At 47.4% G+C, this 17,247-nt stretch overlaps 1 protein-coding gene across 1 annotated transcript in view; it reads right to left on the bottom strand.

Annotated features, from left to right (window-relative positions):
• nkx1.2lb (NK1 transcription factor related 2-like,b) overlaps nt 1–4,554 on the bottom strand; it is a 29,355-nt gene extending 24,801 nt beyond the window's left edge. Inside the window, exons 1-2 of the mRNA XM_061285776.1 lie at nt 4,231–4,554; nt 2,958–3,177 (exon numbers count right to left, since the gene is read on the bottom strand). Coding sequence (XP_061141760.1) covers nt 2,958–3,177; nt 4,231–4,554 — 544 coding nt within the window. The remainder of the gene's footprint in view (nt 1–2,957; nt 3,178–4,230) is intronic.
• Nucleotides 4,555–17,247: the final 12,693 nt, after the last annotated feature.

The following is a 17,247-nucleotide window of genomic DNA, read 5'->3' as shown; positions in this document are numbered from 1 at the left end:
ACGAGGGGCAAGTTTTGGTTTCCAAGGGTGTTTTTATTTCTCTTCAACGTCTCTCCCATACAAGAGCCGCCTTTTTCACGTCCGCACGCCTTTTTTACATGTCCGCACTGATCGCGGTGGTGCCTTTACGGGCAGTCGGAGAAATCAACGCCAACAAAAAAATATTACATCCAGCCTAGTTAAGACCATACCAAAGACTACAAAAGTGGGACCCATTGCCTCCCTGCGTGTGTGACGATCATTGGGACTTAAAAAAATAAAATAAAATAGGGTGCGTATTATACATGGGCACAGGCTTTTTTCCAGCATCAACGTGCCATTTTTAGGGTGCGTATTTTACATGGGGGCGCATTATACACGGGAAAAAACGGTACTTGTTCTCCCCACTGTATCTGTGTATTTCTGTATTTAACTGCTGGAACCTGAATTTCCCCCTGGGAATAAAGTCTCTCTCTCTCTCTCTCTCTCTCTCTCTCTCTCTCTCTCTCTCTCTCTCTCTCTCTCTCTCTCTCTCTCTCTCTCTCTCTCTCTCTCTCTCTTCTCTCTCTCTCTCTCTCTCTCTCTCTCTCTCTCTCTCTCTCTCTCTCTCTCTCTCTCTCTCTCTCTCTCTCTATATATATACATACATATATATATATATATATACACATACATTATATCTCTCTCTATATATAAGTGAAAGGCGCGTGTGTGTATGTGTACATATATATATATATATATACACATATATACAAACACACACACACACACGCGCCTTTCACTTATATTGTGATGCAAGCCCGTTCCTCTCCTGCAAACAAATTATGAATTATATATATACATACAGTCAAACCTCGGTTTTAGACTACAATCCGTTCCATGCAGGAGGCGGTTCGAAAGGGAATAGGTGCATTATGGTGACAGAGCCGTCGTTGAAATTAAAAAAATATTTTAAAAGTCCTGATGTACTTTCCAAAATTTAAGTGGACCTCAGTGCGGAGAGAGCTAAATTTTTGTCCGATCGCGCAACTGCAGCGCACCGCCGACCGTGCAACTGCACCGTGCTGTTCGCATTATTGTGACATAGCCGTCGCTGAAATTTGGAAATTATTTTTAAAGTCCCGATGTACTTTCCAAAATTCAAGTGGACCTCAGTGCGCAGGGAGCCTAATTTGGTCCGATCGCGCAACCGCAGCGCGCCGGGCGCTCACTGTCGCATAGCTTTAAGAGCGTCTTTGTGTTTTAGGATGGCTTTACTGCTCCCACTTGCTTTCTTTGGAGGCATGATTAGGGGTTAATACAATCCTCAAAGTAACGAAAATACAATAACAACAGAGTCAGTCAGCATCCGGGCCGCGCGGTCGGGTTTTCTCGGGTCCTCTCGGCTCATCTCGCAAGCTTCGACCTCCGAAATTTGTTCGACAACCGAAGCAAAAAAATCTCGAATTTTTCGTTCGAATTCCGATTTGTTCGAGAACCGGGAAGTTCGAAAACCGAGGCGTGACTGTATATTTATTTGCCAAGACTTGAATGAATAGTATTTATTTATTTACTTACTTACATAGACTTTTATATAGATTACATACGTTAATTATTGTCATGATGTTTGTCAGATCCGCTGAAATTAGATTAAAAAATGTTGGTAGTGAAACAGTAAAATACATCACACATATCCGCACGGGCACACGGCCACATTAAAACACGCCCGCACAGCCACACTAAAACGCGCATGTGCGCGCGCGCACACACAAACAAGCTGACGTTTTTCTCAAGTAGGTTTACTGGGTGACAACTTCAGAACAAGAGGCCTTGATATTTCACTAGATAATTGCAACTACTCCGACACCTGTTATAAAATTTATCTTTAAGGCCACACTGTGGCCTGTCTTGACAAAGTCACCTAATGACACACATATTATGACAAAACCTTGTTGTAAAGCAGCGGCGCAAACGACGCCCTAAAATTAAGCTATTTTTTTTTTCGTTATAAATGAAATAATACGTATTTCAAAATGTCAATTCCTCATCATAGTATTTTCGAATCCGTTGCAGGCCTATTCAAAATTGAATAAAACATCCGGCAACACAAAACTGTTGTACGATTGTACGTTGTAATTGTCCATCTTAATTGTCCATCTTTCTGCAAATAAATGAAAGAGTAAATGCTGACACAGCCTTCATTAAAATGGTCTAATAACTGCATTGACTATTTTCAAAAGAAATCATTTGTGATGTTCAAATATGATATAAAAGTAAAGTATCGTGGATTTTTTTCTTAAGAATGAGAACTATAGGCATATTTGAAGGTATTTTTACTTTTTGATACATAAAGATGAATAACATTAAATAAAAATTAAAGCCTCCATGACTAGCGGATTAGTGGAAATAATAAAAATACGGAAATAGTGGTAGTCATTCCACTTATTCAATTTTCTATTTAAGACAATGGGTCAACGATATAATGAAGACTATGATGGACAAAGTTGGAAATGTCATACAATATTTCAAACGACATCAGCAATTACACAGTAAAAAAAAAAAGTAGACTCAATTTTCAGTTCCACGTGATTAAAATGTGTTTGATTTACATATTCTTTTATATTTTAATGAAAAGACAATTAAATCACATTGTTTAACACATTTGATCATGTGCAAATTAAATTAATCCAAAGGATTGTTTCTGTCACTATATTTTCCTAGAAATCGATAAAAGTGTGTGGTGTGTGTGTGTGTGTGTGGGGGGGGGGGTTCTAAAGTAATTCGCATATGTTGATCAAATAAATAATTAGGAAGATTAAGATAGTAAAAACTACAAACGCAAGTTTTATCATTTTTTTAAATATTACGCATAGATAATGATTGATTGCCATTTTACTCTATACATCTGTAGTAATGTTTGCAAAATGAAATGAGCAAATAAAATTTAAACTTTGTAAAATAATAGAATAATAAAGATGACTATTATAAATTGGTCTTACTGCTTGGGTATTCCTGTCCGCCATAACTGCCATTATTGGGCTCCAGGCCCGCTTCGCATTCACCAGCGGCCCCACTTCTGATGTCTCCACCTTGTGCAACGACGTTGTGGTCATCCGCGTGCCTGCTCTGCTGTACCTGCAGTCTCCGACTGCTGGTGAATTTGTTGGGGTCTAAAATGTCCAAGACGGAGAATGAGGTAGTCCGATGACCGGTGAGACCCTGCAAAAGCACAAAATAAATGAACTAACTTTACGCCGAGTTGATTGAGAAACAAGACTTGAATGAGAACTCATTGACGCTTTTCAACACTGAATTTTAAATAAATAACTAAATTAATACACAAATCATCAAGAGACCTAAATTGACTATGGATCGTGAACATCACGGAAATAAAGTATTTAGCAAGAATTCTCCCGTCAGGCTGTACAATTGATTTATGTGCGTGTGTTCCGAGTCCTTACGGCATTTAAATTAAATCTAATAAACAACTTTGCCCATTAAAATCTGCGTTTATAATTAGAAACATTTAATTAAACTGATCATTTTTATGTGTGACTAAAGAAAGAAAAATTATTAATCACACACGGGCCGTCAATAAAGTGGTACAATTGGAATTGGCTTTCGAGGTTTTCCACCGTAACATATAATTAAGGACAATATGTCAATTTGGACAGCGTGTCTATGTGAATGAGTAACTGAAATAATGACAAATTATGACGAATATCGTCACCGTTTTTAAAAATTGTTCAGATTTTTCCCAAAATAAACATTCATTAACGCTATATGTCAACGCATTAAGGAATGCTTTTAATTAAGATGTATAAAATAATGGACGATTCGCATTTTGGCCGTTCATGAATGAATGACTTAACTACATCAAATATGAACAATAAATACTCGTGGTCTGTATCAGCAGACTCCACGGATAAATTATAGTCCTTCGTATTACCGACGCAAACAGCCAGTGCGGTTCACTATCATTTCTGTAAGGAAGTTAACAACTGTCCTGCCAAATCTAAATAATCTTCTTCTTGAATGTATGAAGTCTGGCAAATGCAGGCTTGGCATTTGTTTCCACAATTAGTAGGCCTAGATAAAGTCGAATGTGTTTTTATAATTGTTGTTTAGTTTAGTTTAGTTTAGTTTAGTTTAGTTTAGTTTAGTTTAGTTTAGTTTAGTTTAGTTTAGTTTAGTTTAGGTGTTATTCATTCCACCATGCTGTGGCAAGTGCATCAAGATATTTTCAGAAATGAAGCGCTCCTCTGTATCTACCTGTTGTGGTGGAGCCAACACCGGGTTCGTCGGTGGAGATTCTGAGTTGTTTTGTGCATGACTGTCTCTGATCCCGAAGAAGAAACTGGAGAACATCCGTTTTTCACCCACAGCTGCTCCATTCGATTTGTCCAAATTATCCGGGCTGGGCCTAGGTTGGACTCCTTCCTCGTTAAAGCTCGGTACTGGTTCTTCGCTTGTCATTGGAGCCTGGAATACCGCAGCGGGATACGCAGCGGGACATGCAGCGGCTCCTGCTCGACTCATCAGCGTCTGAACACCATCGCCTCCATCAGTTCTCTGCACCGCTATGCCCTGGTTCATGACTTTAGAATTTCCGTGCCATGTAATTAAAATCCAGATGAAAAAAAGAACGTTGAAAAACAGTGGCGCTCAGACCAAACAGGACAAAATAAATCTGAGGTTATTCACTTCGAAGTATCCAATCAGCTACTCTTCCACCAAATGTTGTTGGTGAGTCCAGTCGATATCCAGAGTTTTCGGACTGTTCAAGTTTTCCATATGCTTATGTGAGTGGCTTTAAATACTCGGTTAGCACGCGACGTTCCGTCAGCGTTTTGCCTCCTTGACTCCCGCGCCTACCGTGCTCCGTTGGTCAGAAGCACCGCGTCTTTACTTATCTGTTATTTTACAACGAAACATCGCACTCAGATTTGTCCACAGCGATCTGTATCTCGATTTAGAGCTAAGCTCTGTGATATTGGTCCGTTGCTGTCTGCCCCTTTTCCAAGGAGCCTGACAACACTCGAGGGAGAGAGGGAGGTAGGTAGGGGGTCCCGCCCCCCCCCCCCCCCCCCCCCCCCGTAACCCCGACACTACCTTCCTGTTTAAGTGAAATCGGGCTTTCGTGCCCCCAGCTATATGCTCAGCACAAACGGCCACTTAAGCCTATTTAGGTACTCTATGCAATACACTTTTGGTGTCGATTTAGGCACGACAAATGCTTGAGAAACTAAAACGCTATTAAGTCAGAACCAACAACACATTTTGCAATATAAGGATTAATTCCGATTAGATTCCTAAAAAAATAGATTATATGTCTTCAGTTGTGAGCTGAATGGAGAAATATGAAATCATTTTAGGGTTCAGGTTATGAGGGAGTTAAACTAGAATCGAGACTTCATATACAAAGTTCATATACTACAAGGACAATGTCAGAAAATGAGGAGAAATGGAAAAGTCAGCGGTTGTAAATCGCGATCAGCTCCAAGAGTCACACTCAGCTAGAATTTGTTTTAGTTGTTGCCTAGTGGAATTATCAAGTGCCAAGCAATGTTTATTGATGAGCAATTTAAAATGATGTGCAGCTGATGTGTTGCCTCTTGAGGTTTTATTTGTGCATCCCCATGAGAAGAGCTCTTATCTTTAATGCTGATTCCAGAGCAAGGCCTCGTCCTGAAACTCAATTACGGACGAATAAAGCTGGTAATGTCCCTGCTGCAGTGAAATATTGATTCCTAATCCTTGGCAGTCATTATTATGCCTGAAAGTAATAGACCACAGAATTGGATTTTGATTTAACACATGACGTGTTTATTCTAATGCTGGGATCTTAACATTCCAGTGACTTTTAACCACAGAACAGAGGGGACAAGGGACATGACCACACATTTACTGTATACAGTACTCTTGTACAAGCAAAAAAGTTGCAATATCTCTCCTCTTACACTGCTTCTCTTACACGTCACCGTCACTATGTAATTGACTTGCCCAATGAACCTTAAGAGGAAGAAATTAAAAGTTGGGCAAAATAATTGAATGGATCACTGAGATCTGATTAGCCAGTTCGATAGCTGTAGCTACCACGGAGGGCTTTTTGATAATGTATTCTGCTTCTTTGACGTGGGAGTTTTATGACTTTTTACAGGCAGATAGATAGATAGATAGATAGATAGATAGATAGATAGATAGATAGAGAGAGAGAGAGAGAGAGAGAGAGAGAGAGAGAGAGAGAGAAAAAGAGAGAGAGAGAGAGAGAAAAGGAGAGAGAGAAAAGGAGAGAGAGAGAGAGAGAGAGAGAGAGAGAGAGAGAGGAGAGAGAGAGAGAGAGAGAGAGAGAGAGAGAGAGAGAGAGAGAGAGAGAGAGAGAGAGAGATGGTGCTTATCCTGCCAGTCGCACATGTGGAGACAAACAACAGCCACACCCACCTTCACACCATCACGTTATGTCATGTCTCGTCCCCAGTTTTGTGATGTGTATAGGTGTGTGCTCGCCCCTCCCTTCCTGTGTACCCTTGATTAGTGTAATCACACTCACTTGCCTCTTGTTGCCTGTGTTGTATTTAAGTTCTGTTTGTGTGCCACTCGATGCCGGAGCATTGTGGACAATGCATGCTGTTGCTGCTGTCATGGAATGCCACTCTTCCTGCTATTGATTTTGTCAGTAAGTTATGTTAGTTGCCGAGTATGTCTTTTGAGTTTGCTGCAATAAACCCTGGTCCAAGCTGCACTTGGTCGCCTCACTCCATCTCCACCATCCATCCGTGACACGTTAACTATAAATTATTTGCAAATTTATCTTGTGGCTACAATCACTCGAGTATGCTATCCTGCAAAATGAATGCATTGGAAAAGTGTAAAACATACTTTCATATGAAAACAATGTAGCCCGCACCGCATTTATTATTACGACAAAATATAGGCTATAACCATGCAAAAACATACAGTACATACAAGTGTATACACAACGTGTATCTCATCAATCTGTTTATACATCCACAGGGCTGTTGCAGTGTTGAGGGAGGACTTTCCATATTGTTTTGAAGTGCGTCACACCAGGGGCCTCACATGCATACAGACCCCACACACTGCGCTCAACTTTCTCAAGTTACACATGACCACAAATATGCAATACGTTATGTGCAATAGATTGCTTTTGAGAGAACTTTGGGGAAAAATTAATAATGGTTGGTTTGTATAATTTCCAACCATTAAAACCAAAGACTTGTTACACAAGCTAAGTAAACTGATTGTCGCAACCTTCAACGTTTTAAATGTTTGTGTGTATATCTACTTGTATGCGGCGGTTGCAAGTGAATCATAATTACAAGTAATTGTCCTCCTTTTGCCACCCAAGACAAAAATGAACATGCACAAGCAAGAGAGCGAGCGAGAGCCAATGTCTCTATAGTGAGTAATAATTCTCATTAAGGTTAATGAGCTCAGTGTAGCACCCTCTTTATTAAATTAATTGCAGACTGTAAAGAATCTTAATTACTACAATCACAGTTGCAGGTTGAGCTGCCTAATCGAATACTGGTGACTGCAGTGAGATGAAGAGCCTTTTATTACACCTCCCTTCAAATGTAACAATTCTTTACTGAGACGAACTAGGGAAGAATATATTTTTCCCATAATTTACTGCCCGGACCCATTCAAAAATGCAAATTTTAAACGCTCCCTTCTGCAAACCTCATTCTACAATTTTAATCCAAGAGTCAAACTTAAAGAATGTTAGCGACCAAGGTAACCTCAATCTTGTAACACATTTTAAACAAAAGCTACTAGTATTTTTTTTTTTTTACTGAATCGCTTTCCCTCCAAGGGTCGCGGGTGTGCTGGAGCTTATCAGAGCAGTCTTTGGGGGACACCCTACACTTCCAGCCTACGCAGCGCACACATAGATGTGCTGCATTGCTCAGCTCCTCACCAAGTCTCTCACGTTTAGATTTGTACTACTTACCTCAAGTGTGCACTCTCTGCCTGTCAGCTCATAGTTGTAATGTGTGGACAGAAATACGTACATAATCATAATTAAACATTAGGTTTTCATGATCGTAGGAAGATGGCATCAGTCACCTGGCTGACATGAGCCAACAAGTCATCAATCAACACACCAATTTCAGCTCTGGTGCAAGTTTTGCAAAATAATTTGCTTCTAAAAAAACTGCTGGCAGGCAGGCTTTGGGATTCTGTTCTTGACTTTGTCACAGTCATAAAAATTCACTAGCAAAGTGTTTAAAATGTGAAAAAAGAATCACTGTACTTGCATACATTGTCTTAATTAAGGCCTTCTGTTAGGACAACCTCCCTTTTGTGATACACAGTCAAACCTCGGTTTTCGAACGTCCCAGTTCTCGAACATAGCGGAATTTGAACGAAAAATTCAAGATTTTTTGCTTCAGTTGTCGAACAAATTTAGGAGATCGAACCTCGCGAGATGAGCCGAGAGGACCAGAGAAAACCCGACCGCACGGCCCGGATGCTGACTGACTACATTGTTATTGTATTTTCGTTACTGTGAGGATTGTATTAACCACTAAACATGCCTCCAAAGAAAGCAAATAGGAGCAGTAAAGCTATCCTACAACACGAAGACGCTCTTAAAGCAATGCGCACCAGTCCAAATGGCCTCACCGGCCATGACAAAGTCCTAACCGCAGCCGGCGGCGACTCTGGGGACATGAACCACAATCGGCGGGAACATTAGGGACACGAACTGCAATCGGCGGAAACTTTAGGGACACGAACCGCAATCGGCGGCAACTCTAGGGACACAAACCCCAATCGGCGGCAACTCTAGGGACACGAACCGCAATCGGAGGCAACTCTAGGGACGCGAACCGCAATCGGCGGCAACTCTAGGGACGCGAACCGCAATCGGCGGCCACTCTAGGGACGCGAACCGCAATCGGCGGCCACTCTAGGGACGCGAACCGCAATCGGCGGCAACTCTAGGGACGCGAACCACAATCGGCGGCAACTCTAGGGACGCGAACCGCAATCGGCGGCAACTCTAGGGACGCGAACCGCAATCGGCGGCAACTCTAGTAGGCGTTAGGAAGTCTGGACCGCGATCAGCAGCATTCGGAAGGCGGAGCAGTGCGCAACGGCAAGAGTCACCACGCGCCGCAGCAGTGGGAGCGGGGCCAGGGACGAGCGCGGGTCCGGCGCAGCTGGCTTGAAGTCTGACGCCCACGGGTCCTGCGACACTCGGGTGAAGCCCGATGGCACGTGGATCGGGCGTCGCAGCGGGAGCTGATGGAGGGGGTTGGTCCAGGCGCTGGTCGCTGAAGTGGTTGGATCATTCTGTCATGGATCGGAACGGAACAGGGCGACCAAATGCAGCTTGGACCAGGGTTTATTGGAGAAAACAAACTAACAGAATCGGCAAACTGACATGGATTAACAAAACAACAAGAGGACTGACTGACAGTGACGTGAAACAAAAGACGTGAAGCAAAAAGACAACAGGAACCAAAAAGACATCAAGACAACAACACAATGATCCGACGGGGCGTGAGGGGCAGACAGGAGTTATATACACGACAGGTAACAAGAGGCAGGTGAGAATAATCAAACTAATCATGGGCACACAGGAGGGGAGGGGCGAGCACACACACAGAAACTATGACAACAAACACATAGTGGAACGGCTGGAGACGAGACGTGAGACATACACATTAGGGGTGTAAATCGCGGGTTTTGTCCCGATACGATATGATATCGATATAAAGAACTACGATACGATATTTGCCGATATCTTAAAGCCTGCTGCGATTCATTCACGATATATTGCGATATAGTGCTCTATGATCGATTTTTTTTTTCTTTTTAAATAAAAAATATAGTGTAGTGGGTTGACATAATTCACCCGGAACCTAAGTTCACGTTGCCGAGTTCCGGTGGGATGGTTTACACGTGTGGGAGTTTCCTGTTTGTATTGGTGTGTGTTAGGATCTCGAGGGGAAAAGAGTCGGCCCGTGGTTGAGAGAAGATAATTATAAATGTCATTAAAACAACTGCCGTTGGCACCGTCATTTATCACTCCGCCTCCGACTCCAGTCCTTGCACACCACTCTGGTGACCCTGACGTCAGTCCCGCTGAGGATTCCGGGACTGAACAGAATACCGAGCGAGACGGCATGGCGCATTCCGCCGTCCTCAGACTGCCTGAGTTTTGGGAGACTTCTGCAGCAACGTGGTTCGCACAGGCGGAGGCTCAGTTCGCCCTCCGGGGAATTACGGATGACGCCACACGCTACTACCACGTTGTCTCAGCACTCGGAAGCTCCACCGCAGCCAGAGCCGTAAGTTTCATCACTTCCCCTCCGGCCCAGGATAAATATGCAGGGCTCAAGGCTTATCCCCTCAGGATTTTTGAACTGTCACGATCCGAACGAGCCCGGCGCCTGCTTGCTATTCAGGGCATAGGGGACAGTAAACCCTCTGAACACATGGAGATGATGTTAAACCTGCTGGGTGGGGAAGAGCCGAATTTTCTTTTCATTGAACTGTTTCTGCGACATATGCCGCCGCACGTCCAAACGGCCCTCGCAAATATGACCATTACGGAGCCGCGTGCTCTGGCGGAGGAAGCGGACCGTTTCTACTTGGCCACCCAGCGTTTCGCCCCTGGTGTGCTGGCCCCAACACGCAGCTACACGTCCCCAAGCGCTGGCGTTTCCCCTGGCAGAGGACACGCTGCAACTGACAGCCGCACCAGCACAGGTTTGTGCTACTTCCATGCACGTTTTGGCGCCAAGGCTAAAAGGTGCCGCTCCCCTTGCAACTTCAACACGACGGGAAACGCCAAAGCCTGCGCTCAGTAGTGGCCGTGACCGCAGGCAAAAAGAACCGGCTGCTGTTCGTTGAGGACTCCCTCTCTGGTCGCAGATTCCTCTGTGACACCGGTGCCCAGAGAAGCGTCCTGCCGGCTACAGTGGACGACGCCGCTGGAGGGTTGCACGGCCCGCCCTTAACATCCGCCAACGACACCCCCATCAGGACGTATGGCACAAAGACTGTGGACATATGTTTCGGGGGTCAGCGTTTCACATGGGACTTTGTCACTGCCGACATCTCCTTCCCCCTGCTCGGCGCAGATTTTTTGTGCGCCCACGGACTGCTCGTGGATGTTAAGAACGGCCGCCTGGTGGACGCGTTAACCTTCTCCTCCTTCGCATGTGTCCGCGATGAGGGGAATTATGTGGGTCTCTCCAGTTCACTCTCCGAGGGCGACATGTACCAGAAACTCCTCGGAGAGTTACCCAGCCTTACACGGCCCACCTTTGCCGCCACCACAGCTAAACATGGGGTCGAGCACCACATCGAGACCAAAGGCCCCCCCATCTACGCTAGGGCCCGACGGCTCAACCCGGAGAGACTGACATCTGCTCGGGCCGAGTTCGCCAACATGGAACGCCTTGGCATTATTCGCCGCTCTGACAGCCCGTGGGCCTCCCCACTCCACATGGTGCCTAAGCCGGACGGTGGTTGGCGCCCGTGTGGCGACTACCGCCGCCTCAATGATGCCACCACGCCCGACCGCTACCCGGTCCCCCATGTTCAGGACTTTTCGATACATCTAGCAGGGAAGCACCTGTTCTCCAAAGTGGACCTGGTGCGGGGTTATCACCAAGTCCCAGTGCACCTTGCTGACATCCCTAAAACGGCGGTGGTGACTCCTTTCGGGCTTTTCGAGTTTGTTAGGATGCCCTTTGGCCTGAAAAACGCGGCCCAGTCCTTCCAGCGGTTGATGGACTCTGCGCTTAGGGACATGCCTTTCATCTTCGTCTACTTGGACGATGTCCTCGTCGCCAGTTCCTCGGAGGAGGAGCATGCGGCACACCTGCGGGCCCTTTTCACAAGGCTCGACCAGCATGGCCTGATCATTAACCCGGCGAAGTGCGTCTTCGGAGTGCCGTCGATCCAGTTTCTTGGACATCTCATCGGCAGTAATGGGGCCACCCCCCTCCCGACAAAGGTGGAAGCAGTCTCCGCTTTTCCCCGCCCACGTTCGGCCCGGGGGCTCCGGGAGTTCCTTGGGATGGTTACATTCTACCACCGATTCATACGCCGGGCGGCCCACATCATGCACCCACTGTATGAGGCCCTTAAGGGTAAAACCCCCAACCAGGACATCGACTGGACCCCCGAGAGGATCAAAGCTTTCGAGGATACTAAGCCTGCGCTGTGCCAGGCCACCATGTTGGTCCACCCGTCGCCTGGAGCCCCGGTCGCCCTCACAACCGACGCATCTGACTACGCAGTTGGTGCTGTATTTGAGCAGTGGGTTGGTGGCGCCTGGCAACCGTTTGCCTTTTTCAGCCGCCAGCTGGTCCCTAGGGAGCGCAAATACAGCACATTCGACAGGGAGCTACTCGGCGTCTGGTTGGCGATCCGCCATTTCCGCTCCATCCTGGAAGGCCGTGAGTTTACGGTTTTCGTCGACCACAAACCCCTCACGTTCTCTATGTCCAAGGTGGCTGAGCCGTGGTCCGCCCGCCAGCAGCGTCAGCTGTCATTTATCTCTGAGTACACCACAGATATCCGACACATCGCCGGCAAGTCCAACGTGGTCGCCGATTGCCTCTCTAGAGCGGTCATCCACACGGTTCAGCTGGGGCTCGACTACTCAAGTATGAGTGCTGACCAAGCCTCAGATCCTGGGATCCAGTCGCTCAAAGACTCGGACACTGGGCTGCGTCTGGAGGTGGTCGCGGTTGGCGACTCAGGAGTCAGGCTGTGGTGCGACCTCTCCGCCGGCCAACCTAGACCACTTGTCCCTGCCGGCTGGCAGCGGGCTGTCTTTGAGGCGATACACGGCCTGTCCCATCCTGGCAGAAAAGCGTCCGTGAGGCTGGTGGCTCAGAAGTTCGTCTGGAAAGGGCTGAAGAGAGACGTGCGGGCCTGGGTCGACTCATGTGTGGCTTGTCAGCGTGCGAAGGTGCACCGCCATACCAAGGCCCCGTTGGAGCGGTTTACTGTCCCCGAGAGGAGGTTCGACCACGTCAACATCGACCTTGTGGGCCCGCTCCCCCCTTCCCATGGTTTCACCTACCTCCTCACCATGGTGGACAGGACGACCCGTTGGCCTGAGGCCGTCCCCCTCTCCTCGACCTCAGCTGCTGACGTGGCCCGGGCGTTTATTGGCACATGGGTCGCACGCTTTGGAACACCTTCAGACCTCTCCTCGGACCGGGGTGCACAGTTTACTTCCGAGATCTGGAATGTGGTTGCTAGAGGCTTGGGCGTCAAGCTGCACCGCACCACCGCTTATCACCCCCAGGCTAACGGGCTGTGCGAGCGGTTCCACCGCTCCATGAAGGCTGCTCTACGCGCCAGTCTGGTGGATGGCAACTGGGTGGACAGACTTCCCTGGGTCATGCTGGGCCTCAGGACGGCCCCTAAGGAGGACCTGCAGTCCTCGTCTGCTGAGCTCGTCTACGGCCAGGTACTACGAGTTCCTGGGGACTTCATTCCAGACACCACAACGCCTTGGTCGGCGGCCGGGCAGCGGTCCTCCCTGCTGGAAGTTGCCAGGACGTTCGCACCTGTCCCCACGTCACAGCACTGCACCCATGTTTCCCGGGTGCCCACCAACCTACGCTCGGCGGGTTTTGTGTTCATCCGCCACGACGCCCACGGCAGACCGTTGCGTCCGCCTTACGACGGGCCTTTTAAGGTCTTGCAGCACGGGGGTAAGAGCATGGTCGTGGACATCGGCGGTAGGCCTGAGACTATCTCGGTTGATAGGATTAAGCCTGCCCACGTGGATGTTTCCCGGACGTTGGAATTGGCGCAGGCCCCACGCCGCGGACGCCCCCCAGCGCCTCGCCCCTCCGACCTGACCGAGCTCTCGCCTGCCCGACCGACAACGCGACCGTCCAGCCCAGCGGTCTTTCCGGCGGCGCCCCCTGCCCTTGACCCGCTGCCAGCCCCTGCCACCTACACCCGCTGTGGTCGGGCTGTCGTTCCTTTCCGGCGTGGAGATTTTGACTATGGGTGAATTCTGGGGGGGCTTGTGTAGTGGGTTGACATAATTCACCCGGAACCTAAGTTCACGTTGCCGAGTTCCGGTGGGATGGTTTACACGTGTGGGAGTTTCCTGTTTGTATTGGTGTGTGTTAGGATCTCGAGGGGAAAAGAGTCGGCCCGTGGTTGAGAGAAGATAATTATAAATGTCATTAAAACAACTGCCGTTGGCACCGTCATTTATCACTCCGCCTCCGACTCCAGTCCTTGCACACCACAATAGAACAATATCCTGATTTATAACAATGCATACGCAAAATCAACAAGGTACTGCAAACTCTTTATTTAGGAAATTACAAGTGTATTGTAGTATACAAATTGCTTACTTTAACACTGAACTTTGATGTCGTGTTTTTTCTTTAAATGTGCGGCGAGATTTGTGCTCCCAAACTGCACGTGTCTTGTCCGTTGAGCCATCTTTTCTTTGGAATCCAAAGTGCTTCCAAACGAATGACTTGAAGCCTAAAGGGGAGCAAATTTCCTCGTCTTTTTGGACACTAGCCATAGCACCAGCCCAGGAGCCGCGTACTAGTTGTCGCCTCCTCTTTCACGTGCGTGCTCTGCTCACAACACAACAACGCCGGGCGCCGGCAAATATCGTATCGTAGTTCTTTGTATGGATATTATATCGTATCGTGACAAAACCCGCGATTTACACCCCTACTCAAAAATAGTAGATTACAATTCAGTGAGTTCTGTTAAGATATTATTTTTTTATGTATTAAGAACTTGATATATTTATCAATTAAATAGCTTCCGAAAGTTTTACGTCAATTATCTTCAAAATACTGTTTTATTATCACACAAAATAATTGTATCTCTGGCTGCCGGTTTCTACTTAAATTAGTACTCCAGTACTACTGTAATTTTTTTATTTCCCTTCTCTGTGGCTAGTCAAGGTTCTCATTCAGATGAGATAATATAATATCTTCTTTTTTTCAGACTTCGTTCCATATTTAGCATGTGGCATATACACACACGCACGCACACACACGCACACACACACACACGCACACACACACACGCACACACACACACACACACACACACACCATCATCATCATCGGGATCCACATATTTTTGTGCAGTGTGGGCAGGGAAAATGGTGGTGGGTTGTGGTCGTACTGGAGTTTGGTTTCTGCAACACGGTGGAGTTCCTTTTCATGATGTGCTGCACCTTCTTGCACCGCTGCCCTCCAGCAGTTCCTGTTCAAGGCGATGCGCTCCCAGTCCTGAGATTTTATTTGGAATTTTTTGAGATTGCTCTTGAGGTTGTCCTTAAAACGTTTCTTTTGCCCGCCCGGGGCTCGCGGACCTCTCTCCAGCTGGGAGTATAACATCTGTTTGGGGAGGCGGGTGTCAGCCATGCGGATGAGATGTCCTGTCCATCGGAGTTGGTGCTGCATTATTAAGGGGGTGATGCTCAGTATCCTGGCTTCCTCCAGAACGCTGATGTTTGTGCATCTGTCGTCCCATTTGATCCTGAGTATTTTCCTCAAGGTTCTCTGGTGGTGTTGTTCAAGAGTTCTTAGGTGCCTGCTGTAGGTTGTCCATGATTCTGCCCCATGCATATTTAGCATGTGGCATATACACACAGGCACGCACACACACGCACACACACACACATACACGCACACACACGCACACACACACACACACACACACCGTCATCATCATCGGGATCCACATATTTTTGTGCAGTGTGGGCAGGGGAAAGTGGTGGTGGGTTGTGGTCGTACTGGAGTTTGGTTTCTGCAACACGGTGGAGTTCCTTTTCATGATGTGCTGCACCTTCTTGCACCGCTGCCCTCCAGCAGTTCCTGTTCAAGGCGATGCGCTCCCAGTCCTGAGATTTTATTTGGAATTTTTTGAGATTGGTCTTGAGGTTGTCCTTAAAACGTTTCTTTTGCCCGCCCGGGGCTCGCGGACCTCTCTCCAGCTGGGAGTATAACATCTGTTTGGGGAGGCGGGTGTCAGCCATGCGGATGAGATGTCCTGTCCATCGGAGTTGGTGCTGCATTATTAAGGTGGTGATGCTCAGTATCCTGGCTTCCTCCAGAATGCTGATGTTTGTGCATCTGTCGTCCCATTTGATCCTGAGTATTTTCCTCAAGGTTCTCTGGTGGTGTTGTTCAAGAGCTCTTAGGTGCCTGCTGTAGCTTGTCCATGATTCTGCCCCATAAAGTAAGGTGAGGAGAACCAGAGCTTTGTAAACCAGGAGCTTGGTGTCAACCTGGAGGTCTCGGTCTTCAAAGACTCTTTTCCGGAGTCTGGCATACGCTCCACTGGCACAGCTCAGGCGATGGTTGACCTCAGAGTCAATGTCTGTTTTGGAGGAGAGAAGGCAGCCGAGGAAGGGGAAGTGGTGAACATATTCAAGTGCAGTGTTGTCCACATTTATGATGGGCGGAGTAGATGGCTGGTTGGATGTGGGTTGATGTAGCACCTGGGTCTTCTTGATGTTCACAGTCAGACCCAGGGCTCTGTATGCCTTAGCGAAGGAGTGCAGGATGCCCTGGAGGTCTTCCGCAGAGTGTGCTGCAATGGCATACTGGAGCTCCACGACCGTGGTGGTTCTGATCTTGGTTTTGGCATTGAACCTGTTAAGGTTGAAGAGCCTGCCATCAGTTCTGTACCAAATTGGGATTCCGTGTGGCAGTTTTTCGTCGATGAGGTGGAGTATGGCGGCAACGAAGACAGAGAACAGTGTGGGTGCAACGATGCATCCCTGTTTGACCCCTGTCTCTACAGTGAAAGGCTCAGCCAAGGAGCTGTTTTTGCGCACTGTGGCTGTCATTCCGTCATGTAATAATCGCAGTATTCTGACGTATTTATCGGGGCAACCATACCTCAGAAGGATGCTCCATGGGCCTGGCGATCCACCGTGTCAAAGGCCTTTGTCAGGTCTATGAAAGCCATGAACAAAGACTGTTTATGCTCACGGCATTTCTCCTGGAGTTGGCGTGCTGTAAAAATCCTGTCTGCAGTGCCTCTATATGGGCAAAAACAGCACTGCGATTCTGGGAGAACTTCCTCAGACAGTGGCAGTAGGCGATCGGCTAGAACACGAGCGAGTACTTTGCCAACTGTTGAAAGGAGCGAGATGCCCCTTTAGTTTACGCAATCCGCTTTGTCCCCTTTCTTGAAAATGGTCACTATCAGAGCATCCCTGTGCTCCGAGGGGAGTACTTCTTTTTCCCAGACCTTCAGAAAGAGGGAATGGAGGTGGCGCTGGGGCTC

This window comes from Syngnathus typhle, linkage group LG1 (genome assembly GCF_033458585.1).
Source record: "Syngnathus typhle isolate RoL2023-S1 ecotype Sweden linkage group LG1, RoL_Styp_1.0, whole genome shotgun sequence".
Classification (NCBI taxonomy): domain Eukaryota; kingdom Metazoa; phylum Chordata; class Actinopteri; order Syngnathiformes; family Syngnathidae; genus Syngnathus; species Syngnathus typhle.
This window is presented reverse-complemented; position numbering and strand designations above follow the sequence as displayed.